This window comes from Chanodichthys erythropterus, chromosome 2 (assembly GCF_024489055.1).
Source record: "Chanodichthys erythropterus isolate Z2021 chromosome 2, ASM2448905v1, whole genome shotgun sequence".
In the NCBI taxonomy this organism is placed as follows: domain Eukaryota; kingdom Metazoa; phylum Chordata; class Actinopteri; order Cypriniformes; family Xenocyprididae; genus Chanodichthys; species Chanodichthys erythropterus.
Genome location: NC_090222.1, coordinates 38,062,501 through 38,090,281, shown reverse-complemented (window position 1 = coordinate 38,090,281; position 27,781 = coordinate 38,062,501). Strand labels below are relative to the sequence as shown.

Here is a 27,781-nt window from a genome sequence, read left to right as displayed (position 1 = left end):
AAGACAATTCAAGACAGCGAAACATATTTATAGTTTGTCATGAACATCACATCCTCTCAAAAAAGATCATTTTCTTGTAGACGTCATTTGGTTTAAAGGATTAGTTCACTTTCAAATTAAATTTCCTGATAATTTTCTCACCCCCATGTCATTCCATATGTCCATGTCTTTCTTTCTTCAGTTGAAAAAAAAAATGAAGGTTTTTGAGGAAAACATTCCAGGATTTTTGTCCTAATAGTGGACTTCAATGGAGCCCAAACGGCTGAAGGCCAGGTTAGGGTTAGTTTCAGTGCAGCTTCAAAGCGTTAAACATGATCCCATACAAGAAATAAGAGTCTTATCTAGAGAAACCATCGCTCATTTTCTAAAAAAAATAAATACAATTTTATACATTTTGACCATAAATGCTCATCTTGAACTAGCTCTCTTCTTCTTCTCTATTTGAATTCCGGCAGTGTAGACGGCGCTAAGCTAGTTCAAGATGAGCATTTATGGTTAAAACATATATAATTGTAAATTTATTTTAGAAAATGACTGATGGTTTCTCTAGATAAGACCCTTATTCCTCATCTGGGTTCAGAGCTTTGAGCTCCATTGAAATCCACTATATGGAGAATAATCCTTGAATGTTTTCATCAAAAACCTTAATTTCTTTTCCACTGAAGAAAGAAAGACATGAACATCTTGAATGACATGGGGGTGAGTAAATTATCAGGAAATTTTAATTTGAAAGTGTACTAATCCTTTAATAATGTCAAAGACACCTGCTCAACCATAACGATGCTCAGCATACATACAAACATACATAAACGCACATATATGAGGTTAACTATTTAAAGATCCCTGATCATGACGCTGAAAACATCCAGATGTGCGCAAAAGAGCCAACATCATTACACACCTGTAGTTCCGATTTCCATTCATGAGGTCTCTGTCCGGTTCCGTCCCCGGCTCGCAGTAGACGAACTTCAGAAACTCTACTTGGATCCCGACGGCCGCCCGGTTCCGTTAACCCAATGCGAGCGTCTCCTCCCGTGTTGCGGGTTCTTAATCCACCTTCCCAGAAGCTCGTATATCAACAGAGGCCGAGAGAGGAGGGAGGTTCGGTGCCTCGAACTATCTAGTCGGGATTTTAGGTCCGGTTGACAGATTGACGTGACGGCCAGCTAGCTAGACAGCTAAAACGAAAAGTTCCCCTCGAATACAGTCCCGAATCGCTGTTTCTGTGACGACGACGCCTACAGAAACTCGTCTTTGGAAAGAGTGAGGCGGTTTGTTGAGGTGTTATGACGTTATAGCGAGTAAAAGTCCACTTATGTCGCCTCCTCTCTTCGACAGCGCTAGCCTGCTACTGCTAGTGGCCAGGCTAACCAGCTAAGCTACATTCCCTTCTGAGAGGGAAAAAATCCCATCAAACGCCGTCTTCTCTTCGCTTAAAGTCCCCGATCATCACTGGGTTCCTCACTCGAAGCTTGTGGCTTTTCAGTAGCGCGTATTCCCTTCGTTTTACGCCGGTGGTGACATGAAATAAGTTGAGAGTTGAACTCTCTCTCAGGGTTTCTCTGACACTCAGAGCCTCTGCGAGACTCGCTACAGCTAAATATGGAGCGTCTGATCCTCCGCGAGCGCGACGCACGGTCCTGCCGCGAGAGCCCCGCGCTGATTGGCTGCGAGGGGAAGCGCGAGTGCGCGAGGGAAGGGACGAGGTTTGAGGCAGCCTCATCATCACCATCATCATCACCATCATTATAATTATCATAAGCTTGTGCGAACATCTATCTATCTATCTATCTATCTATCTATCTATCTATCTATCTATCTATCTATCTATCTATCTATCTATCTATCTATCTATCTATCTATCTATCTATCTGTCTGTCTGTCTGTCTGTCTGTCTATCTATCTATCTATCTATCTATCTATCTATCTATCTATCTATCTATCTATCTATCTATCTATCTATCTGTCTATCTATCTATCTATCATTCTATTCTATCTATCTATAGTTCTGTCTATATATCATTCTATCTATGTATTTATCTATGTATCTATCTATCTATCTATAGCTCTATCTATCGTTCTGTCTATCATTCTATGGTTCTGTCTATCTATAGTTCTATCTATCTATCTATCTATCTATCTATCTATCTATCTATCTATCTATCTATCTATCTATCTATCTATCTATCTATCTATCTATCTATCTGTCTATCTATCTATCTATCATTCTATTCTATCTATCTATAGTTCTGTCTATCTATCACTATATCTATCTATCTATCTATCTATAGTTCTCTATAGATATCTCTATAGTTCTTTATTTTAGCTTATGCATGAAAATGGCAATTATTAAAGTCAGCATGAAATCACGTTCGCGTTCCTGTTTTTTTTTTTTGAGCATGATTCATAGATGCATGCAGTGTTGCTAAAAAAAGTAATTAATTACTGGCTACTAATTACATCTTCAACAGTGTAATTAGATTACTATACTAATTACTCTCTCTAAAAAGTATTGGATTACTTATAACTGATTACTTTCTAAATTCTGTATCATCAACCTCGACCAGTTGAGTGATGCGAGGATAGACACGAAACTGCACTTTAGAATCTTTCAAATAAGAAAAATACAATTACATAAATTATTCTTGAACTGACCAAAGTGTGTAAAGGGAGAAGGTTACATTAAAAACATACATTTTCACATTAAATTTTTAGGTTAGATCCACTAGTTTTATATAGAATTATTCTTTAGTCTATAAAGTAATTAATATAATTATAACTTAAAATATAGCTGAAATCGCACAAAACACAATCCTTTACGCACATGAAAAACGTGAAGGCGCCCCCTGGTGGCTGATTTATTTTTTAATTTCTCACAGGCCTCTAGGGCTGTGAGTCAAACACACCCAGCAAGTTTCATTACGATCGGCCTCTGTTAACCCTTAAATGCATACCTCGGGTCTTTAGTGACCCGGGACGTCATTTATTACCCTCCTCCTCATTCATTTTTTAAAGTAAGACATCAACCTTCTTGGTATTCCTCAATCAATTCATTATAAAGAATATAACAAGAAAAAAATCATGCAGAACAAGTACTGAAAGCAATCAAATATGACTGTAACTGTTACAGGATGAATCCGGTGAAGCGGTTAGCGATCGAAATATTGATTTTGAAGATGTTGATATTATATATATATATAAAATTATATAGTTTTGAGAATACGTTTGAGATCGCGAATGGGCTCATATTCATGACCTCAAACATAAAACTAGCCTATTATTTGCTGAATTTACTGGCAAATGAGCTCTGATGACGACAGTGATGATGGCATAAAATATCTGCTCAAACGGAGCCCTTTCAAGCTCCAAAAGGTAACAAAATACGATTTATTTTATTCTTCTGTATTTGTTACTCTAATATCGGGGAGTTTTATATTATCGCGACAGGTAGAGATCCTTCCGTGTTAGATATAGATCCGGGTCGATAAAGACCCGAATATGTAAGAATGATTGGCGAAACAGTCATGCATTTAAGGGTTAACCTTGTCTGATAGCTGCTCAAACTTCATTGGCCGATGACGGCCATGTTTTTCAAGATACGCCAATGTCCTCCTAGACATTCACTGCACCTCTGACAAAGACACCGCATGCCAATTTTCAAGTCAATCAGACAAACGGTGAAGTAGTTATAGCTGTTTTCAGTTTCTTTTTCATGTTATGGCGCCACCAAGTGGCCAGTCGCTGCATCCTTTTTCACGACCACAGAATGAGCTCTTACATAGGTGTGCTAAGTTTGGTGAAAATATCTCATTCCGTTCACGAGTTATAGCCATTTTAGTAAAAGTGGCTCCACCCACTTCAAACGTTTTGGCGACCATGAATCGAAATGTTTTTTTTGATCATTATTGACAATCAAACTCTGGAGAATATCGCTGCACTGGTTTGGTTCTGATCGGGCCAAAAATGTAGGGCTAGTGTGCAAAAGTAGGCTTTTCAAACAATCTAAAATACCACAACGACATAAGACACGTGAACCTACGCCTAACGGTTCAGGAGTTACGAGACATTTCATACTTTTGACCGCTGTAGCGCCCCCATCAGGCTGATGGGGGCAAGCCTTGGTGACATTGATCAAAGTTTCAAGTTTCTATGACTTAAGGTTTGGTCTGCCCAATCATTTTAAGGGAGGAATGCTGATCCTTGGAAATTTTAACAATTACAATACACGCTTGAACCCCTAATTGCAGAAAAATTAAGAGTATTACACCCAACACAGTTATTCCCAAGAAAAACTTTGGCACTGTCATCACATATCAAACTGTAAAACTTGGTTTTTCCCACTAAATATGTTGTTTTTCTTGGAAGTGTCACATTTTGGAAGTAATATGCAATGAATACTGACATGCTGTTGTATATTTCAATCCCCAGATGATCTGAAACAGGACTCAACAAAGTGTTTAATAAAAAACAACTTTTATTTTCTTTAAAAAATAATCATCCCGAACAAAGTCCTCTCACTATTACATACAGAGCCAAAATGACTTGCTTATGTGTTCATTCACTGAATCTATTGGGAAGTGCTATGATACGGACTGTTCTTTATCAGTGGCTTAATATTGCTTAGACATTGAGGTTGGGTGAAGTTCACTCTCCAATTAGGCCGTTACGCACCTCCATCTTGTTCTTCACCCACGAGGTGCGTGTGGCTTTTGAGAGTCAAGTACTGCATCAGAATATTTAGTCTAGGACAGACCAGATCAATATCATACAGTGGGGAATCAATAAAAATCACCTCGTTGGGTTGGTAAAACCTAATATATAAAGGCATGTCTCTGTATACATTTCATAAACATGAGTTAAAATAAAACATGGCCAAGCGTTACATCTAAAAATCCCTTCGAATTTCAACAAGACCATTTTAGGTGCTTTGAGGCGAGTTGAGGCGTCTTCCAACAATGCCGCCTTGTGGAGACTCTATGCCACTTTTCTAGGTTTCCTTAAGGAGACAGTTCAGCAAAAATGAAAATTCTGTCATTATTTATTCACCCTATGAACTGTTATTGACTGGAGCTATGGGAAAAATGTCAGTATCCAGATTTGGAATGACATAAGTGTGAGTAATGACTGAATTTTCATGTTTGGCCGGACTATTCCTTTCACAACAGGTGAGAAATGTTAGTACGGGCACAATCTTAACATGATTACTAAGAGGCTCCGGTTACAACACAAACTCAGTTTAAACATGCATTTCATACATCCACCATATGGCATGATTACATGGCATAATGTTTCCCTAACCTGCGTTTTCCTGCATGCCCACATGCTCACTGCACCAACGGGCGTCAGGCGAGGGTAAAAGGTGCAATGATACTGGCAAGTGTGTGTGTGTGTGTGTGTGTGTGTGTGTGTGTGTGTGTGTGTGTGCATGAGTAAAATGTGCTTGTTGGATATGAAATGTGGCAGTGCTACCGACTATGGCAGGTGGAAGTGTGTAGTGATGTGAACCAACAGCCTTCAGAGAGCAGTGGGTCACTATATACAAACAGGTATTCCTGCGTTGTTCGATTTCTTGGTAGATACAAATGCATTTCATTCTCTTCTAGCCATCTTAAACGTGCCGTGTGTTTTTCTATTTGCTCTCATTGACCTTGTATTGCTTCTTTAACAGAGGTCAGTCTAAGAAAACATTTTACAGGAAAAGTTCACCCAAAAATAAAAATCTACACAAACACGTCATGCCAAACCCTCATTATTTACATTATTACACATATTTATATATTTGTGTGTGTATATAGAAATATGTATGTATGTATATGTATATATATATATATATATATATATATATATATATATATATATATATATATATAAAATATTATATTATATTATATATATATATGCACATACATACACGAACACACACATTTACCGAATACATACATACATATACATATATATATATACAGCTATGGAAAAAATTAAGAGACCACTTAACATTGATTTCTGAACTTGGAGTGGTCTCTTAATTTTTTCCATAGCTGTACATATATATATATATATATATATATATATATATATATATATATATATATATATATATATATATATATATATAAACTGCTTTCTGCACAACAAAAGTGGATGATAATCAATCCATACTATTTGTGTGCTGTATTCCAAGTCTTCTGAATTCACAAGATAGATTAATGTGAGTAACAGACCAAAATTTATTTATTATTAACTGATTTACATCTTAATTGCAGCTCTCAAATCTCACTTGCAGCCACATTTTAAATGGCCATGTGAAACACAAGAACCAAAGTTAAAAAATCGTGAATAATAATTCAAATCTGGGTCTTTTTTTTTTACACATAGCTAAAATAAGACTTCAGAGTAGTTGAACTGTAGCACAGAAGTCATGCAGAATAGTTTTACGATACACACATTGGTCCTTTTTGTCCTTTTTAGAGCTTTACAGCATTAATCACCCTCTACTAGTGTTGTACTGAAAAGAGCACATATTGTGTTTCATGGAAGAAAGAAAATAATCCAGGGTTTGCAATGACACGAGGGTGAGTAAATGATGAAAAAAAAAATTTCATTGTTGGGTGAACTATTCCTGTAAATTCAAGAAGATTTATGTGAACTGGAAGTGAAATAGAAAAACTGAGCAAAATCATCCTTTTCCAGAAGAGCATAGAGGAATCAAGTGCAGAAAAACGCACAGATGAGGGCCCTTTTGAACGGTTGGCATCATGTTTGGCTGGTGCATAATGCTGGTTTCGTTCTTATGCTGATGTGAGAGTGCAAGTGCGGGGAATGCACTCAGTGGTCCATCTATCGTTACGCTAATCCGGCCACTCTTTAACTAACGAGGCGAGTCTAAATCTGATCATCTGACACCGCTGCGAACGCTGGAGAGACACCCGCATCTGCTACAGTTGATCACTGCCTGCGCTTCTTTTGCTTCACAGACAACACGTAAACGCTGGGCTCGCGGTGTTCATCAACTAAAACTAAGTGCTAATGTACCATGTCTTTCACAAAAATAAAAATTTTAAAAGAAAATTTCACAACAATAAAAATAATGCCAAAGGAAGTAACAACAACTGCTCCACATAGGGCGTTTGAACTCTGGCATCGCCCAGACGGACAGGTTAAGAGGCAGCTTTGTGGTGACGTACAAAACGACAGGTTCGTCTGCGTTCCTTCCCTCCGTATTGCATACATACGTACATGTGGGAGTGCGAAGGTAGTATACAATAATACACAATTAAATAAAAAAAAAAAAAAGAGCATAGTTCAGCCAGACGCAACAAAACACAAAGAGTGAGACTCCATGTTCGCTTCTGTGGGCTTCACTGGACTGGTAGCACCAGGTGAACTGGCTCGAGGGGAGTGTGGCGGTCCGAAGCCCTCTGGCCCGATGAGGTGAGGCAGAGAAGCTTTGCTTAGGCAAAGTACATGGTCCTCAGGGTGTCGTGGTGAATCTGCACCGCTTTGGCCAGCGCCTGTGGATCCCGGCCGTTACTCTGCCCGGAGACGTGGCTGCCCTCCCCGCTACAAACGGAGAGACGATATACAGAAAGATTTAAGAACTGATATTGTTTCTGGGGATGAGACAAAAACCTATGTACTTTTCCTGTCAAAATCAAATACTTTTATTCAGTAAAGACGCGTTAAATTGATCAAAAGTGACAAAAAAGGCATTTCTACTGTTACAAAAGATTCTGTTCTTTTGAACTTTCTATTCATCAAAGAATCCTGGGGAGAAAAAATGAAGCAGCACAACTGTTTTCAGCTTTGATAATAATCAGAAATGTTTCTTGAGCAGCAAATCATGATATTAGAATGAATTCTGAAGGATCATGTGACACTGAAGACTGGAGTAACGATGCTGAAAATTCAGAAATAAATTATGTTTTAAAATATTATATTACACTAGAAAACCGTTTTCACATTGTAATAATATCTCACAAATCACAATATTTACTGTCACAATATTTACAAATGATTTTGTCAGATAAATATCTTAAAGGGTTAGTTCACCCAAAGATGAAAATTATGTCATTAATGACCATTCCCGTCAGACCTCCGTTCATCTTCAGAACACAGTTTAAGATATTTTAGATTTAGTCTGAGAGCTTTCTGTCCCTCCATTGAAAGTGTATGTACGGTAGACTGTCCATGTCCAGAAAGGTAATAAAAACATCATCAGAGTAGTCCATGTGACATCAGTGGGTCAGTTAGAATTTTTTGAAGCATCTAAAATACATTTTGGTCCAAAAATAACAAAAACTACGACTTTATTCAGGATTGTATTCTCTTCCGGGTCTGTTGTCAATCCGCGTTCATGACTCCGCTTCTTCTTCTTCTTTTCTGTTTTACGGCGGTTGGCATCCAGCTTATTGGTGCATTACCGCCCCCTTCTGCTCCGGAGTGTGGTTCACGACTCCGCAGTGACGCTGATGATGTAAGACGCTGATGACGTGTTATCCGGTGCGCCCGAGCTTCATTTACAGTCTGAGGGAGACGCACGCTGTATTCAAGCTATTCTACATTGTTTGTATTTTGGTAATGCTATATTTTTTTGAATGGTGCGTAAGTGTGCATGTCGCGGATGTCCAAATCGCCAAAAACAACCACAGTGACGTAAAAGTGCATTACCAACGCCGACAGATGAAAGGATTCAATGGAATCAATTCAATGGAAAGGATTCCAGAAGAGAAGACAATGCTGAATAAAGTCGTAGTTTTCATTATTTTTGGACCAAAATGTATTTTAGATGCTTCAAAAACTTCTAACTGACCCACTGATGTCACATGGACTACTTTGATGATGTTTTTATTACCTTTCTGGACATGGACAGTCTACTGTACAAACACTTTCAATGGAGGGACAGAAAGCTCTCGGACTAAATCTAAAATATCTTAAACTGTGTTCTGAAGATGAACGGAGTCTTACGGGTTTGGAACGACATGAGGGTGAGTCATTAATGACATCATTTTCATTTTTGGGTGAACTAACCCTTTAACCACATTTAGTGTTTTGATCTTCCCTCATATTTAAAAAATATAAAATATTGTCTGCATATTTTGATGGTTTAACTGAATTTGTAGGGTCATTAAAAACAAATGTGACCCTGGAGCACTAAACCAGTCATGAGTCGTATGGGTATATTTGTAGCAATAGCCAACAGTACATTGCATGGGTCAAAATTGTTGATTTTTCTTTTATGCCAAAAATCCTTAGAATATTAAGTAAAGATCATGTTCCATGAAGATATTTTGTAAATTTCCTACCGTAAATATATAAAAAATATTTTTGTGAGTGGATATGCATTGCTAAGGACTTCATTTGGACAACTTTAAAGGCGATTTTCTCAATATTTAGATTTTTTGGATTTTCAAATAGTTGTATCTTGACCAAATATTGTCCTATCAAACCATACATCAACGGAAAGATTATTTAGTCAGCTTTCAGATGTTGTATAAATCTCAATTTCAAAAAATTTACACTTATGACTGGTTTTGTGGTCCCAAATCACTTTTGGCCACTATTATATGTGCTGTGTGTATTCATGCTTCTTAGAGTGTCATATTAGTGTATAGTAACATGCTAACCCCTATCAGAATCAGTTCTGAGGTCTCCCTCGAGTTGCTGCCTATGTAGAAGTTACTTTTGAGGTTCCCCCTAAATGAAACGCATTGCTAAAATGCAGTTTCATGGCATCAAAGCCCTCACCTGTCATGTTCCTTATCCACCAGATGGTAGCGGGCTCGGAAAGCCACAAGCCGGGCGTAGTACGCAGGCGCTGGAATGGATACGGAGCGGGTGCAACGCACGTAGGTGTGGCACAGCTGGTAGGTGAGAATCTGCAGCTCGTCAGCTGTAAAGCGATTGTCGTCCCACAGGACGTAGTAGTGTGAGGGCCGGCTGGTGCCCTGAGACGAGGACAGCAGAAGATCAAACCACAGTCAAAAGCACACAGCCATCAATGTCAACACCACATCTGTGTGCTTACCTGAATACCTGCATGACTGCACAGGTAGAAATCAAACTCGAATGGATGTGTTATGCTGGTGTCAACCGTAGTTCCTGCAGGAATGTTCCCGCTCTTCCCGATCTGAGCAAAACCACAGCTATTAGAATGAACCACCTCTGGGGAGGCTTATTTTTTAAGACATGATTAACTATTCTAGATTAAGGCCTACTCCTATCCTAATTTAAACCCTGCCCCCTACAGTATAAAATCTAATTCAATTATATATATATATATATATATATAAACTATATCTCGATGATACTAAAATAAAACACTGCCTCTGGGAATGTCAACTTTAAAATACTGTTTTTGAGAAACTCACTCGTTCAGATTTATCAGCGCAGAAGAGGCGGGTGTGGTGGCGTTTTTGCACTACTATGTATGTGATTCCCGGCTGGTAGTCTTTCTCCAGCTTGATGCAGGCGTCTCTGATGGCCAACAGCTCATAGTGCAGGATCTACACAAGGAAAACACATGACATCATCATGAGACAGCAGCAAGCATGCATTCAATTGACCAAAAGTGACAGTAAAGACATTTATAATGTTACAAAAGATTTATATTTGAAATAAATGCTGTTCTTTTGAACATTCTATTCATCAAATTACAGTTTAAAATATATTCACAAAGAAAACAACTATTTTAAATTGTAATAATATTTCACAATTTTTACTGTATTTCTAATCAAATAAATGCCTTGGTAAGTATCAAAACTTTCCAAAAACATAAAAAAAAAAAATCTTACTGACCCCAATCTTTTGAACGTAAATATCATAATATAGCTTTACTTGTGGTAACTGTCCTTCCGGAACGCCGTCCCTGTAGAAGATGATTCTTGTGGGTTTGAAGCGGGTTGACTTGTAGAACTGGATGAGTAATTCTCGCACCATGTACGAGAGGTCTTCAATAATCTCCTGCCTGGGTCGCTGTACTCGTACTGTAGCGCAGTACCTGCTGGGATGAGCGTCCATACTGCCCACCACCTGCCGAGATCAATCATGTCAGAGGAGGTTATATCATAACAGGATGTTGCTTTACAAATAAGCTTCAATAAATGAAAAATCCTGAATTAATTGGAGAAACAGATATGAGCAGGGGTCGGCAACCTTTTTGTGATATTTTTAGGTTTCTCAGTTAATCACTGTGCCACGACTCCCCTTAAAGGCACAATGCGTAATTTTCACCACTAGAGGTCGCTTATTCAGAACAAAGGTGTAGCTTGATGACGCATTGATTTCGCGGAATCATGGGAGGTGTTGTCCATGTCTACAGCCGGTGGAAAAAAATCCGACAGGACTTGGGCAGAAATCATATTCATAGATGAGATTATTAATGTTACTGTCATATGTATGAGCAAAAATGAGGCCACTGGAGAAATAGCTAATGAGAGACGAGCGCGACACACGGCTCGAGAGCATCAGGACTTTTATTATGCTGCAGTCGCCACTTCCACTTCTTCCGGTTAAGTGTATGTGGGGTAGAGCAGCACTGTTTATCATATTAGATACATTTGTGTGTTAAAAGTTGTTATAGTGCTACTCTGAGCGTTCGCTCAGCAGCTGCTATGAGACACTTGTTGCACACTGCAGTAAGCTAGATCGATGGTAAAACATGGTACTCATGGTAAATCAAGAAAACGAGATTTAAACGTTTTAAGAGATTTAAAACATGATTAGTTTTCTGTTGATGAATGTTTATAAACAGTTGCTCAACTGTCTAATAAAACATATTAAAGCCTCTTTGGTGTTTCCATGGTTTCTACAAAATAAAAATGAAAATTGAGGGTAACGTTGGTTTGATGTCATTGATAGGTGACACACGGACACGGTCCGTGTCCTGGTTAAAATGGCTTATTTCTCTGGATTTAAACATTCTTGAAAACATTTGGGATAATGTAAGTACACAAGTTAACAATATATATAACACTGTTCCAGTGTTTTTTGGATATTTTAATAAAAAAATCTTACATATTGTGCCTTTAATGTATAAATACACATAACACATATTTTAAGTTCAGAACGGCATTGATTATCAAACATTACTTGATTAATTATAAACGTGTTTATTTGATTATTAACATAGAAATATTGTAAAACCTTAAAGGGTTAGTTTACCCAAAAATGAAAATTCTGTCATTAATTACTCACCCCCTATGTTGTTACACACCAGTAAGACCTTCATTCATCTTCAGAACACAAATTAAGATATTTTTGATGAAATCTGATGGCTCAGTGAGGCCTCCATTGACAGCAAGTTACAGATGTCCAGAAAGGTATTAAAAACATATTTAAAACAGGTCATGTTACTACAGTGGTTCAACCTTAATGTTATGAAGGGACGAGAATACTTTTTGTGCACAAAAAAAAAAAAAAAATAACGACTTTATTCAGCAATATCTAGTGATGGGTGATTTCAGAACACTGCTTCATGAAGCTTTATGAATCTTTTGTTTCGAATCAGTGGTTCAGAGCGTGTGTCAAACTGAACCATTGAACTTTTGAAACACTTATGATGTACCGAAGCCTCGTTTACTGAAATCATGTGACTTTGGCAGTTTGATAGTTTTTATTAGATTTTGAATAACAGTCATTGTGTTTAAAAGGACTCTATATTCTTAGTTGAATATCTCCAAAGTGTACAGCAGTATCTCCAAGCCAAGCGCAACAAATCCAGCAGAACTGTAAGCTGTCAATCAAACAGACTTAACTTGTGTGATACATGATCTGCTGTCTTGATCTGAGTCGTGCTTTCAGGAGCGCCTACCCCTGTTTGGACGTTGATCAGGTGACCAGGTGCCCTACTGTTCAAAAGTTTGGGGTCAAGATGTTTTAATGTTTTCTCTTATGTTCACCAAGCAGCATTTATTTGAAAAATCTGAAATATTATTACAAATTAAAACAACTGTTTTCTATGTGAATATATTGTAAAATGTAATTTATTCCTGTGATCAAAGCTGAATTTTCAGCATCATTACTCCAGTCTTCAGTGTCACATGATCCTTCAGAAATCATTCTAATATGCTGATTTGATACTCAAAAAACATTTCTGATTATTATCATTAATGTTGAAAACTGTTTAATTGTCTTTGATAAACAGAAAGTTCAAAAGAACAGCATTTATTTGAAATTGAGATCTTTTATATACATTATAAATGTATATTTATAAAAATAAAAACTTATTTTAAAAATATCTTAGCTCCAAATGTTTGAACAGTAGTGTATGTATTAGATAAAAAAAAATACATTTCAAAAGTGGCACAAATTTGAACGTTTACACATGTGCGACACAAAAAAGCAAAACGGTTGACAATGCAAATAGTTTCTGTCTAGTAAGCAACCGCCTAACAACCAACCAGAGAATTCACAAAAAAATGACAAGAACATAACCAGCTACAAACCATGCAAACAAAGTGAAAAAATAAAAATGCACACACCAGAGCAATGCATGTCAGCATCACCGAAAAATGCAAATAATGCAAAACAGACGTGAGTTTCTGCAGACGGCCTGTGGAGAAGTTACAGAAATCTGCCTCCCCCTAGTTGCAGAAAACCAAAATCGTTTGCCGTCAGCAGTTTGCCTCATGAAAGTGGCCTGTCGCCACTCCCTCCACATCATCAAGCCTCTGTATCCCTCAGTGTGACTCAGCCCTTTGTTACCATCGCTTGGCAACTGGCAAAAGAGTACGCGCTTACAAGTGGTTGCATGCGCAGGGCGGGAGGTGACATCATTTCCTCCACGTCTGTGAGTCACCGGCGAGCCATTTTCCCTTTTCAAAGCGCCCATCCTGTCCTGCCCACCTCCGGTACATCCTCGCCTGTGATCTAAGCCACTTCCAGGGCTGTCAGCACCGTTACGTACGGCAAACTGGGCGGCTCTCGGCCACAAAGAGCAGCAGGGTGATAATTACAGCCTTCCATTTAAGACTAAAATTAAGTGCCTTTCGGCTCAGGTTGGGTTTTTTGAGAGTTGTGTTACATTTACGGAACTTCATTATGTCCCTGATTAATAATAGCTCCTCTTTTTATATAATGCATTTGATGACAGGTCAATTCAAAGAAAGCTGCTCGACAGAATTTTAATTTTTGTGTGATCTAACCCTGTCAGCTTATTTTAGGTTAAACAGCTTCTCAGCCCTACTTGGGTTTGAAATCTCATTTGAAATGCAAAAGATAATTGATAAGAAGAGTGTTGAAGCACAGGTTGTGTGTGTGACATGCTCACAGCAGTAATAGACGGCTTCTTCCCATCACCAGCCGGTGGGTGAGTGACATCTGCTCCGAGGAAGATCACGGGCTGCTGGAAAACTGCAGATCTGTGCAAAGGTTCAAGTAAAGTGTTGATTACAGTGGCACGATTTGGGGGGAAAATGTTTCTGATAAAAAATGCCATTGCAATTTAAAATGTGATAAAAAAATATATATATATCTAGGTTTCCTGTGAGTGTTTGTAAGGGTGCACAATTTCGGCCCACATTTTGTGATTATATATCAATATGGTTGTAAAACATTATTATTATTGATAATTAATGATAAAAAAAACTAAAAACAAAACGAGAAATATTACTATTGTAATATTTTGTTTTTATTTAGTTTTTATGTAATATTTACTACTACTACTACTACTAATAATAATAATAATGTTGTTATTATTAATAAATAAAATAAAATAATACATAAAAACAAAATAGTACAATAGTAATACTTTATATAATAATATTATTGTATAATAGTTGTAATAATAATTATAAATAAATACAATATACATATATTAAAAAAGAAAATATTACAATAATATTTATTTTGATTTTATTTAGTATTTTTATATTTTATTCATTAATAATAATATTGTTATTAATAATAAATACAAATACTACTAAAAACAAAACAGTACAATAGTAATACTTATTTTGTTTTTTAGCATTTTCATATTTTATTTTTGTTAGGGAAAATAGGAAAAAACAATATTACAATATTATTATTTCTTGTTTTGTTTCATTTATTTTTTATATTGTATTTATTTTGTTAATATATTATATAATAATAGTAACAATAATATCAAAATATTACAATAATAATAGTTATTTTGTTTTTATTTAGTATTTTTATATTTTATTCATTATTGTAATTATTAATAACAATACTGTTATTATTATTACTATTAATAATATTAAAAAATAAACTACAACAGTAATATTTCTTATTTTGTTTTTTAGTATTTTCATATTTTATTTTTTATTAGTAATAATTATAATAAAATAAATACAATATAAAAATGCTACATAAAAATATTACAATAGTAATGTTTCTTGTATTGTTTTTTTATATTGTATTTATTTTGTTAATATTATATATTAATAATAATAAATACAATATAAAATAAAAAAATATTACATTAATAAGTTATTTTGTTTTTATTTAGTATTTTTATATTTTATTCATTATTGTAATTATAAACAAAATAAGAAATATTGCTATTAATGTAAAATAAAAATTTGAGAATTAAAAAAAAATAATATCATAATTATTATTATTTTATTTTACAATACTAATATTTATCTTAACTTCTTCATTTTCAAACGTTAAACCAAACTTTTATTTTGATGGCAAACTACGGAGGTAAAAACAGTGCCACGCTTCACTCAGAAACAGTGCATATATATATATATATATATATATTTAATTAAATCGCATCCTTTGCGATTTGATAATCACACTAAGCCATATCGCAATTTATGTTTTATATGAATCTATCATGCAGCCCTGTGTCAATGCTTAAGGATGCATGTGAAATCTGAACACATTTCATACAGGCAGAGACACTTCAGTAACACTCTCACCGTTGATGCGGCACCAGGATGTTGTTGATGCCGCCGAGTTTGACGTTGATTTTGAGGCAGAGGTTGGAGAGCGTCTGAGGGGAGGTTTTCACCACGTTCTTCACCTGCACACACTGAGTGGCCATTCCTAGAAGTGTGTCTCCAACACGCTTCACTTCCGCTGCACAAATCAAACGTGTGTTTGTTAGTCTGAAGGCGTTCGGCAGGAGGGCGGCTCTGAGCGTGACGTTCTTACCATAGACAGGTGTTTTTCCGGGCAGGATGACGATGATGAGCTGCAGTCCAGAGTAGGTGTTCTTCAGGTGTCTGAACATGGGCTCCACGCTGTCGGCTCCCTGTGCGTACTTACAGAAACACGGCTGACCCTGGATGGGCATCCCAGCGTCCTTTGAGATCTTGCGCAGCTGGTCGGTGAAGTTCCTGAGGAAGAGATCGTCGCAAACATTACCACTGAAGTGTTTGTGGCTGTATTATTCTGTAGTATATGTGGGCGTCCTTACTTGAGCACCTCTTCCCGACACTGTTTCTGCGGGGCGAAGCAAGCGATGGCCCAAACTTTGATCTCGATGCCGTTGTAGAACTGCTTCCCCCTCATATCCCACACACCCTGGTTGGGAGTCGCGATGGCACGATTCTGTTCAGCGACAGAGAAAGAGGGAGAATTTAGAAATCTCACACTGGAGGTGACGATGAAGCGTCACTGGAGTCTCTCTACACTGGAAGTGTCAATGCACTTTGCATTGCATTGAAAGTTTTTGATGAATAGAAAAGATTTTTTTATGTTTTTGAGAGGGTCTTCTGCTCATCAAGGCTGCATTTATTTGATCAAATATACAGTAAAAACTGAAATATAACTGCAATTTAAAATAACTGTATTTTATATTAAAATGTAATTTATTCCTGTGATGTAAAGCTGAATTTTCAGCATCATTACTCCAGTCTTCCTGATAATTTACTCACCCCCATGTCATCCAAGATGGCTTTTTTTCTTCAGTCGAAAAGAAATTAAGGTTTTTGAGGAAAACATTCCAGGATTTTTCTCCATATAGTGATTTCAACAGTTACCAACGGGTTGAAGGTCCAAAGGTCAGTTTCAGTGCAGCTTCAAAGAGCTCTACATGATCCCAGACGAGGAATAAGAGTCTTATCTAGAGAAATGATCTGCCTTTTTCTAAAAAAATAAATATTTAGATATATTTTAACCACAAATGCTCATCTTGCACTGCTCTGCGATGGGCCACGCATTACATAATCATGTTGGAAAGGTCACGCGGAAGTACCGCGGTAGGGTGAAAAACTCCATCTCGATTTTCTCCTCCAACTTCAAAATCATTCGACATCGTTGTTTTACTTTTTTTTGTAAAGGCCGTTGGACTTAGTCTTTGCATGTTCGATTTGTAAACACTGGATCGGTACTTCCACCTACATCACATGTGACCTTTCCAACATGATTACATAATGTGTGGCACATTGCAGAGCAGTGCAAGATGAGCATTTGTGGTTAAAAAGTATATAATATTTATTTTTTCTTGGAAAATGACTGATCGTTTCTCTAGATTAGACTCTTGTTCCTCGTCTGGGATCATGTAGAGCTCTTTGAAGCTGCACTGAAACTGACATTTGGACCTTCAACCTGTTGGTCCCCATTAAAGTCCACTATATGGAGAAAAATCCTGGAATGTTTTCCTCAAAAACCTTAATTTCTTTTCTACTGAAGAAAGAAAGACATAAACATCTTGGATGACATGGGGGTGAGGAAATTATCAGGACATTTTAATTCTGAAGTGAACTAATCCTTTAAATTATAATAATACTTCACAATATTACTGTTTTACTGTATTTTTGATCAAATAAGGGAAGCCTTGGTGACAAAAGTATCACAATTATTCCAAACTTAAATACCGGTAGTGTATTTTATACATTCATGTATTCATTGGGAATCGAACCATTAACCTTGGCATTGCAAGCGCCATGATATACTGTTTAAAGGGTTAGTTCACCCAAAAATGAAAATAATGTCATTTATTACTCACCCTCATGCCGTTTCACACCCATAAGACCTTCGTTAATCGCCATATCACAAATTAAGATATTTTAGTTGAAATCCGATGTCTCCGTGAGGCCTCCATAGGGAGCAATGACATTTCCTCTCTCAAGATCCATAAAGGTACTAAAAACACATTTAAATCAGTTCATGTGAGTACAGTGGTTCAATATTAATATTATAAAGCGACGAGAATATTTTTGGTGCGGCAAAAAAACAAAATAACGACTTGTATAGTAATGTCCGATTTCAAAACACTGCTTCAGGAAGCTTCAGAGCGTTATGAATCAGTGTATCGAATCATGATTCGGATCAAGTGTGAAACAGCCAAACGGCTGAAATCATGTGACTTTGGTGCTCCGAACAGCAGATGATTCGATACACTGATTCATTGTGCTCTGAATCTTCCTGAAGCAGTGTTTTAAAATCGGCCATCACTATGTAAGTCGTTATTTAGTTTTTTTTTGGTGCTCCAAAAATATTCTCGTCGCTTTATAATATTAATATTGAACCACTGTACTCACATGAACTGATTTAAATATGTTTTTAGTACCTTTATTGATCTTTAGAGAGGAAATGTCATTGCTGGCTATGGAGGCCTCACAGAGCCATCGGATTTCAACTAAAACATCTTAATTTGTGTTCTGAAGATGAACGAAAATCATACGGGTTTGGAACGACATTAAGGTGAGTAATAAATGACATTATTTTCATTTTTGGGTTAACTAACCCTTTGAAGCAGTTTGAGCTTCAGATGCAGTAAAACGACTCTTACCCGACCACCGTACTGCAGGATAGGAGCTGGAAGGACTCTCCCGGTCACCTCGGCCATATCGTCCTTCACTTTGATTCCAAACTCTTGAATGTAGGGATCCAGATTAAAGTTAGCGTTCTTCATCTGAGAAAAAAAATTAAAAGTACAAAAGACTGTGAAGATTATGATAATTCTCTCATTCAGGCAATATGAACCTGCATTCACAACCCATTTTACTTTTGTAATGTGATGCATTATTGACAGAAACAGGATAGTCGAGAATTGATTTAAAAATTGGGCATTACAATATGATGTAATATGCTGTCATAAATGCCATTAATTATAACGTGAACAAGCAAATCCACAAAGAAAGAATAGTAAAAAAATAGTATGTATGCTAACTAGATAGTTTTAATTTGGTAAATGATTCAGATATGTTTAAGTCAAAGAAAAAATAAGACTTTATGGCCTTAAATTTTAAAAATCTAATACTTTTTAAACCTTAAGGATCCGTGGGAACCCTGGATAAATGGGTTTAGTACTAAAGTTTCAGCAAACAGACCTCTACTAACGCTTACACTAACATACGACCCCCAAAGAAAATGAGTAGCATTCCTTTATTTCTCTTATTCTGGAAGAAATTTGTTCAGAAACAGCGTAAAACATGACAACAGCAGACTGCTTACAGACGAAGCTGATGGTCACATGGTGCTAAAGATATGGAAGCTGTGATGATGTCATCTGCAGTAATGCTCAACAACACAGAGTGACGTGATGAAAGAAAAGCAAATGACCAAAGGCTCATTCTCTGACCACGAATCTGAGATCACCCAAAAAGCAGCAAACCTTAGTTTGCAGTAGGATGATTCTGGATTAAATGCAAGTTATCAGAGAAAATAATATCTTTTTGACTATCTATTTGTATTATCAATCAATAAAAAAAAAAATTCCAAGTCCAAGGAGAAAACATTGGCTTCCATCAAAAGTGTATAGCAGTGGCCAGAAGGATAATTGACATCTTCACTCTTTATCCAAATATTATTCAACATTTGTTAGAGATTTTGTCAGCAGATCACGTAGTTGTGCTTGAAGTTGCAATGAAACATACCAAATTGTGCCAACATCATTTTTGATACGTCTATTTGCGCGAGCAAAAACACACTGTTTTTGTGTGTGTCCCTTTAAATGCAAATGAGCTGCTGCTCCCCGCCCCCTTTCCAGAAGAGGGCGGAGCTTTAACAGCTCAACAACAACAAAGCTGGAGAATCTCACGCAGCCAAAATGACGAAAGTGTTCAGCCTTACATTGTTCAAACCGGAGTCGACACTGATGGAGAGACTCAGGAAGAAGTTACAACTTTTAGACGTTTCTGAATGGTTAGTGGATAAATTGATGTAGTTGCTGCGGAGTTGATTCAACTCATTCACTAGCATGTGTCGTCATGTTCATCTTTTGTGTTGAATTGATCCTCGTTTGTGAAGCAGTGCGGCGTAAAATGACGGCATGACAACAACACTCTACTACAACAACTCTTCCTCTTCTCTAAAGCAGCTCAACACGGCCCGCCCCCTTTTTGTGTGTTCTCGGGGGCGGGGCTTATGTAAATTTTAGGGTTTGTGATGTCACTAACCCAGGAAGAAGCTCATTGTAGTCCCTACCAGCTGTTTGTTGTAGTTCTTAAAAAGCGATTTCTGTAATAGAAAATATCTCTCTTTGCATTGAACTTTGAGCGTCGTAACTTTGCAGATGTTGTTTATGCTCAAACAGCAACATTACACACTAACTAAAGTTAAAAAAACTGTAATCATAATCAAGGACCCCTTTAATGCACTGTGAACTAACATGAACAAAGATTAATAAATACTGTAACAAATGTATTGCTCATAGTTCATGTTAACAAATGTCATCTCTCTTATTGTAGAGTTACCCTTTTGGCCACTATTCTACATCTTGTTGAGGCTGAAAAATAAAGGCTGAAAAATGTCCAGCCCTATATTATCCTATGGGTAAAAATACTCTGGCTACGTAACCATGACAACAATGCACTTAAAGCAGTGCTCACTATATGTCCCGCATGCACACTAGAGGTCAGCACTCACCAGTCTGCTGATCTCCTCCTGTCTGTCTGGTGCTGATCGTGCCGTGGCTTTGATCATGGTGGATGTTTGATTATCTGTCAGTTTCTTGATGCATCGCTGCCCTGCTACAATGTTGCACACCTACGAGAACAGCAAACCATATAAGAACAGAAAACGTGGTCTATGGCCATCACAGCGGTGCGGATGACAGGACTCACCTCCAGGGGCAGGTAGGTGTGTTTCTGCTCCTGGCCCACCTGTAGACAGGGCAGGTGGGGGTATTTGAGCTGCAGGTTGTACTTCTGCTTGAAATATTGAGCTACGGTACATTCTACAGTCTGTCCGCTTTCAAGCTGCAAGGGAAACCTGGAGAAATGATTGACAGGATCAAGATTTAAATGCAAATTAAGTTTGATTGGCAGTTATTTTACATAATATTTGACTGCAGAAAACAAAAATGCACTTCATACAGACACACATAAGTGTCGCCCATCAATGTTAAACATGCAAATTACAACATTAACCCAGGGTCGCACAATGCATTATGTGAAATTAGTGATGCACCGACATGAATTTTCTAATAAAATACTGAAACTGAAATTAAACATTTAATTTAGCCAAAAAACAATATAGTTTAATAATCAATTAATCACATGTATCAATGCTCAAATAAAGCTGTTGCAAATTAACATTTAGATGGCACATAAGTCAATTTTTATATAAGCTTTATATTTTGCATAACGTTAAGTAGATTCTGGATAAATGGAGAATCACAATTTTTTTGTTTCTAATAGAGATCACAATTCTCCCACGATTCTGAACAGACAACTAAATAAATAATAAATAACTAAGTAAATAATTTACAAGAGTTTCTGACAAAATGTTCATTAAAGCAAGTCTATTTAAAACGGTAAATTAATCTGAATTATTGTAAAAAATGGATTGAATGAATGATTCAATGACTCACTTGTTTCATTACAGGAAGAATGCATCTCTTGAATGAATGATTGAATGACAAATGCATTTTTAACACACTTGTCACCACCTACTGGTATAACAATGTAATGATATAATCATTATTTGAAGTGTCAAGTTACTTTTTTTATCTATTTTGATCGCTTCCTTAGACATCAGTGTTTATATCCGAACTATAAACTTTTATCCCAGTACTTCTGTGATCATTTGAATAACTGTAACACAGAAATAATGATACTGTGTGATTGAAAAGACTCTTTGTGAAGCTGTTTCATACCTATGCAGCAGCACAAACACAGATCTGAATGTTCCCGTATAAGTTTGTCAAAGGTTTAATAGACATAGCCGAACCGGTGTCATTTAGGAATAACATCGCGTGGGTGTTTGAATCGAGATTGTGATCTTTTAATGATTAATCATACAGCTTTAATGTTAAGTAAAAATATAATGAATATGTAATAAAGTGCATATTTTTAGCAAAATGCTCCTAAAGTCATTTATAGATACACTGAAAATGTACCATCTGAGAAGCGCAAATTAAACATCACCATTTCGTTAATTATTTCGTCCACAAACATAAATTCATTTTTGCACAAATATATTCAGTTGCCGACATTTCAGTGCAACACTATGTGAAATATCAAAACTCAGGATTAATTACCAACTCAAAGAATGAACATTATGAAAAATGGAACAAGATAATGGTGAACCCCCATATGAGAATTATACAATACTCACGTTTGGTGACTAGCAGGGCGACGCGTGACGTTACAGACACGGTACTTCCTTTTCATTTGACCACAGTGCGTGACCTCCACCTTCAGACCTTGAAAATGCCCACCAGAATAAAGCACACAAAAATAAGTAAAGCAGCTTTAAGAATCATATTACGGCTATTATTATTTGAGGTTTTCAAAACAACAGCAACTCAGACTGCAAAACTAGATTGCATGCATTATAAATCAAGAAATCTGTCAACACTTCAAGCGTTGGATTTCATTAAAGGACACCACGATTCCGTTTTTGTCATGCTGCTCCTCTAGCCAATTTATTCTGCACTTCCCTGCACCAGAACCAGCACCATTTCAGCATTTAAGCAGTGTTAAGTACAGAAACTGGGCGGCACTCACAGCCACAGCAGGATAGCAATTACAGTCTTCAGTATAAGACTAAAAAGAAGGGCCAATCCACAATAATTCCCTTTGGAATGCATGAAGACGGGTCAGAATTTAGGATTGCATCAGATTTTTAGAGGGGACCTATTATACCCTTTTTCTTGGTTTTGTTTTTGGGCTCTAGTAGAACAGGTTTTCATGCTTGAATGTTCAAACAAACACCTTATTTGTCAGATATTTGACATTGTTGCAGCTCCTCTCTTCCCAGTCTGTCAGTAACGCTCTGTTTATTTCCTGTGTCTATGAAGCCCCTCCTTCTGAAAAGCACAATGTGCTCTGATTGGTCTGCTGGACCAGTGTGTTGCGATTGGTCAAGAGCTTCCAACATGTTTGGGAAATGTCCCGCCCCTTACCATAACCACCAGTTTCAACACACTACTAACTAACTCAACCATTTAAATGAGAAATATTTTGACGTGTTCGTTCCCGGAAGAAAACTTAAGACTACAATGGAGGCATTTCAGGGAGTTCAGAAACACTGATATAGAGAATAACTCAGTGCTTTTATAACTTTGCAGAGCTTTTTCATGCTCAAACAGCAACATTACACACTAAAGAAAGATGAACATGTACAAAAGCATAATAGGATGCTTTTAAATCGATTTCTGTATAAAAGCATGATATCAAAATGACTCATCAAATTCAATTTAACAAAGCCATGGCAGGACGTTGAGATCCTCCAATGACCTCACCTGATACTTCATCTCATTCTAGTAGGGGTGTAAAAGTACACATTTTAGGCACACTTTTTTTTATCTTTCACGAATGCAGCATTGTTTTAACCACTGCACATGTGGAACTTCTGTCACTAAAATTTGAAACTCTCAAGTTTCCCCCTTGGATGAGATAATACAGTTTATATCGACATACTAAAATGCAAATGCATCTGAAAAATAATAAAGGACACAGAGTGAACTGCTACAATCCAAGTCATCCTAAACATGAGACATGCTTTATATTAAGTGCTTCAAAATCACTCATAAGCATGCAGTTTAAAGCGGCTCTCCCGCCTGTCAGATGTGTGGGCTGTTTAATGCTTAAAGTCAGCATGAAACGGAAGTTGCGATAGTCTTTTCTTCCCTATTGTGACATATACCTGAGTAAAACAGCTTCTCAAATGAGAACAAATGTAGGGCGGGGATTGATTTTGTTCATGGGGAATCGACTGGATGTTTGTGGTTTGCTATTGGTGGATCTCATGTGAGTGACAGGTTGCCCCGCCCTTTGATTTCATGGTGACTTTAATGCACCCGCTTTCCTCAGTGCATAACTTATATAACTTATATCTTAATGTAAATGTTAAAAATTACTTTTTGCATAAAGGCTCTTCCTGACAGCAAGTGAGTCTCTGATAAACTTTACTGAATGAGCAACAATTTTGACTAAAATATACATTTTGCCAACATATTTTGCATCCAAAAGTGAGAATTGACAGACTTTTTTAGTTAAAGGATTAGTTTACTTCAGAATTAAAATTTCCTGATAATTCCCTCACCCCCATGTCATCCAAGATGTTCATGTCATTGTTAAAATCCACTATATGGAGAAAAATCTTGCAGTTACCAACGGGTTGAAGGTCCAAATGTCAGTTTCAGTGCAGCTTCAAAGAGCTCTACATGATCCCAGACAAGGAATAAGAGTCTAATCTAGTGAAATGATTGGTCATTTTCTAAAAAAAAAATAAAATGTATATACTTTTTAACCACAAATGCTGCTTTGCGATGCGCCACGCATTACACAACGTGGGCTGAAGTACCGCAGTAGGGCGAAAAACTCATTTTTTCGTCTAACTTCAAAATCGTCCGACATCGTTGTTTTACCTTTTTTTCTGTTTTTTCTTTGTAAACATTGGATCTGTACTTCCTCCTACGTCACACGTGACCTTTCCAATGTGATTACGCAATGCGTGGTGCATCGCAAAGCAGCATTTGTGGTTAAATAGTATATAGATTTCATATTTTTTTTAGAAAATGACTGATGGTTTCTCTAGATTAGACTCTTACTCCTCGTCTGGGATCATGTAGAGCTCTTTTGGACCTTCAACCCGTTGGTAACTGCTGAAGTCCACTATATGGAGAAAAATCCTGGAATGTTTTCCTCAAAAACCTTCATTACTTTTCGACTGAAGAAAGAAAGACAAACATCTTGGATGACATGGGGGTGAGTAAATTATCAGGAAATTTTCATTCTCAGGGGAACTAATCCTTTTAAGACAGAGCCATAGTTTGTTCAGTAAACCATTTTTTAACAAAAATAAAAATAAAAAATAAGCAATTTTATCTTTTGTTTTCCTCCTGCCTTAACGAAAACATCCCGAACCGTGTCTTTAAAATTGGAGTCCATACCGAACATCATTTTTGTGTACCGTTACACCCCTACAAACTAGCCAAAGGCTGGAAACACTCTCATCGAAGTTATTTCCAGGCTGTTATTATGCAGGTGCTAAGGTGTTCTCAGTGGTGGTTGCCAGGGTATTTTGTGTGATTGTTAGAACGTTGCTAGACAGTTGCTGAGGTGTTCGGAATGGAGCAGAGGAGAAACGCACCTTTGATCTCCTTGGTGAAACGGACCCTTTGTGAGTCAGTGAGTGTCTTCGGCTGCTCGTCAATGTTACGGATGTCCAGAACTTCACACATGAACTCAATGACAGGCTGAGCTTTATAAAAGGCCGTTGCAGATACTGAAAAAGGCAAAAACGGAGAGTTTGATTGTCCATTTTGTATATTTAAGTACAAAACATTGACGTTTAAGCAATCAATAGAGAACAGAGAAGACATCATACCATCAATGTTGAGCATCATCTTCCACATGGCTGGCCGAACAGACTGATGGAAGCCGAACCACACCTCTCTGCCTCCACCCAGAGGATGGTAGTATCCTTCAGGAGGGGAAAAGAAGGAGCGCCCCACTGGAGTGTACCTGCAAATGAGAAAGACGGATGGTTCAATAACTCCAAATCTTACTGTAGTGTGTAATATATCTGTTTGTGAATGTAGAAGGTCTGCAGAGTTTCAAAGATAAAAGTGCACGACAAATAAAGTTATTGTCTCCCAAAAGAAAAAAGCGATTCTGAATTGCCCAAAAAATTCCAGTCTTCCTGTATGAACCTACTTTAGGTTTGTAACAAACTTGCATAATGCCAGCCTATGGTCTTCATTGGCATCTACTTTGCCCCGCCCACAAACACTGTAGTTGTAGCTGAGACTGGAAGAGTTTGGTTAATGTTGTCAACACGTTGAGAAGACGCCATTTTCAGAGCTGCAAATCCACTTTGACGCACTTCAAAAAGATGAAACTCGGCTTGAATTGATATGGTAAAACCGACGCCATCGTTACTGTTCATATCACTGTGCATCAAGTTCCTAGGAAGCCTTCGCAGCTGAAATTCAGATATGGTAATGGGCATTTTGTTTCCGACATGCACTGCAAGCGGTCGACCAATCACAACAGACTGGGCCGTCTGACCAGTAGACCAATCAAAATAGACTGAGCCATCTGTCCAATCAGAGCAGAGTAGACCAATCACAACAGACTGGGTTGTCTGACCAATCAGAGCAGAGTAGCTCATGGGTTTAGAGACCGGATCCTTAATCGAACCATTTCAGACACTGTGAGAAAAGAGCTGATTCTGCAATATATAATGAGAAAATTAAAGTGGGTTTTTTTCTCGAGTGCATGTAAATCTATTGTAGGAGACTCCAAAATAAAATTAGGAGCCTTTAAAATAGCAAAATTTTGACAATAATAGCAAAATGTTTTATTTTTCCAGAATTTATTTTTTCTGTGATTTCTGCTTACATTTTTCTGAATTTATGATTTAAAACAGCAATCAAATTAAGACTTAAAAAAATATATTTAATGGATCTTTTAAAATGTAACTGAAATGTTTACTGATAACACTACAACATGAAAGAAAAAATGTGTGCTATTCCTTAAAACAAAGTTTTAATTTTTATTATTATTATTACTATTAATAATAAAAATAATAATATGCATGCTTGAGTATGTGCAGGAGACTAGACTATGGAAGCTTGTTTCCATCACTAAATAAATAAAAAAGATAATTGCAAATTTTTATCTCACAATTCTGACCTTTTCTTGCAATTGCGAGTTTTTATCATGCAATTCTGACTTTATATCTAACAATTATGACTTTTTCCCCCTCAGAATTAGGAAATATAAAGTCAAAATTTAATGATAAAAAGTCAGAATTATGGGATATAAACTCACAATTGTGAGAAAAAGTTTTTAACTCCCAATTATGACTTTGCAACTCGCTTTTCTGACTTTATATAATGCAATTCTGACTTTATAACACACAATTGTGAGTTTATATCTCGCAATTGTGAGAAAAAAAGTCAGAATTGTGAGATAAAAAGTTGCAATTACCATTTTTATTTTTCATTTCATGATGGTAACAAGCTTCCAGACTAAACTGCTGAAACACAGAGACACAAAGAACATGCAGACTTTTGCACTTCAATATTCCTGCACTAGTCCATAGTGCGATTTGATCAATTATGCAGCGCTACTTTTGATTTATTCATCCAAAATTTGCCAAATTCCGTGACATTCCATGTTATACAGTAAATTCCATTTTCATGACCGGATTCTGCGATTCATTTTCTGCATTATGGAAATCATAGGGCCAGGTTGCCTTCGCCCTGTAAGGCCATGACCAGCGTACCTCATGGAGGCCAGGTGTCTCATGGCCACATCGAGGGCTTGGACAGAGTCCAGCGGGACCTGTAGACGTCCGCTGACGAGCGTCTCCTGCAGCAGCCTCCACGACACCTTGGCCAGCCAACGAATGGACACTTTAAAGATGCGATCTTTCCCTTCTCCAGGGATGGTCACCTCAAAGTCAACCTACA

At 37.1% G+C, this 27,781-nt stretch overlaps 2 protein-coding genes across 3 annotated transcripts in view; both read right to left on the bottom strand.

The window, feature by feature from the left end:
- Window positions 1–1,586, bottom strand: part of ago3a (argonaute RISC catalytic component 3a) — a 54,231-nt gene extending 52,645 nt beyond the window's left edge. The window contains exon 1 of the mRNA XM_067411719.1: window positions 902–1,586. Coding sequence (XP_067267820.1) covers window positions 902–920 — 19 coding nt within the window. The 5' untranslated portion in view covers window positions 921–1,586. The remainder of the gene's footprint in view (window positions 1–901) is intronic.
- Window positions 1,587–6,160: 4,574 nt separating this feature from the next.
- ago1 (argonaute RISC component 1) overlaps window positions 6,161–27,781 on the bottom strand; it is a 32,768-nt gene continuing 11,147 nt past the window's right edge. Inside the window, exons 4-19 of one of the 2 annotated variants that reach the window (XM_067411686.1) lie at window positions 27,595–27,776; window positions 25,690–25,826; window positions 25,453–25,587; window positions 22,471–22,558; window positions 20,976–21,123; window positions 20,779–20,898; window positions 18,701–18,823; window positions 16,382–16,515; window positions 16,117–16,301; window positions 15,882–16,041; window positions 14,267–14,357; window positions 10,834–11,028; window positions 10,368–10,502; window positions 10,025–10,126; window positions 9,745–9,944; window positions 6,161–7,560 (exon numbers count right to left, since the gene is read on the bottom strand). In XM_067411686.1, the coding sequence (XP_067267787.1) occupies window positions 7,452–7,560; window positions 9,745–9,944; window positions 10,025–10,126; window positions 10,368–10,502; window positions 10,834–11,028; window positions 14,267–14,357; window positions 15,882–16,041; window positions 16,117–16,301; window positions 16,382–16,515; window positions 18,701–18,823; window positions 20,779–20,898; window positions 20,976–21,123; window positions 22,471–22,558; window positions 25,453–25,587; window positions 25,690–25,826; window positions 27,595–27,776 (2,244 nt within the window). In that variant the 3' untranslated portion in view covers window positions 6,161–7,451. Of the gene's footprint in view, window positions 7,561–9,744; window positions 9,945–10,024; window positions 10,127–10,367; window positions 10,503–10,833; window positions 11,029–14,266; window positions 14,358–15,881; window positions 16,042–16,116; window positions 16,302–16,381; window positions 16,516–18,700; window positions 18,824–20,778; window positions 20,899–20,975; window positions 21,124–22,470; window positions 22,575–25,452; window positions 25,588–25,689; window positions 25,827–27,594; window positions 27,777–27,781 lie in introns of both variants that reach the window. The other variant, XM_067411676.1, reaches the window with a different exon arrangement.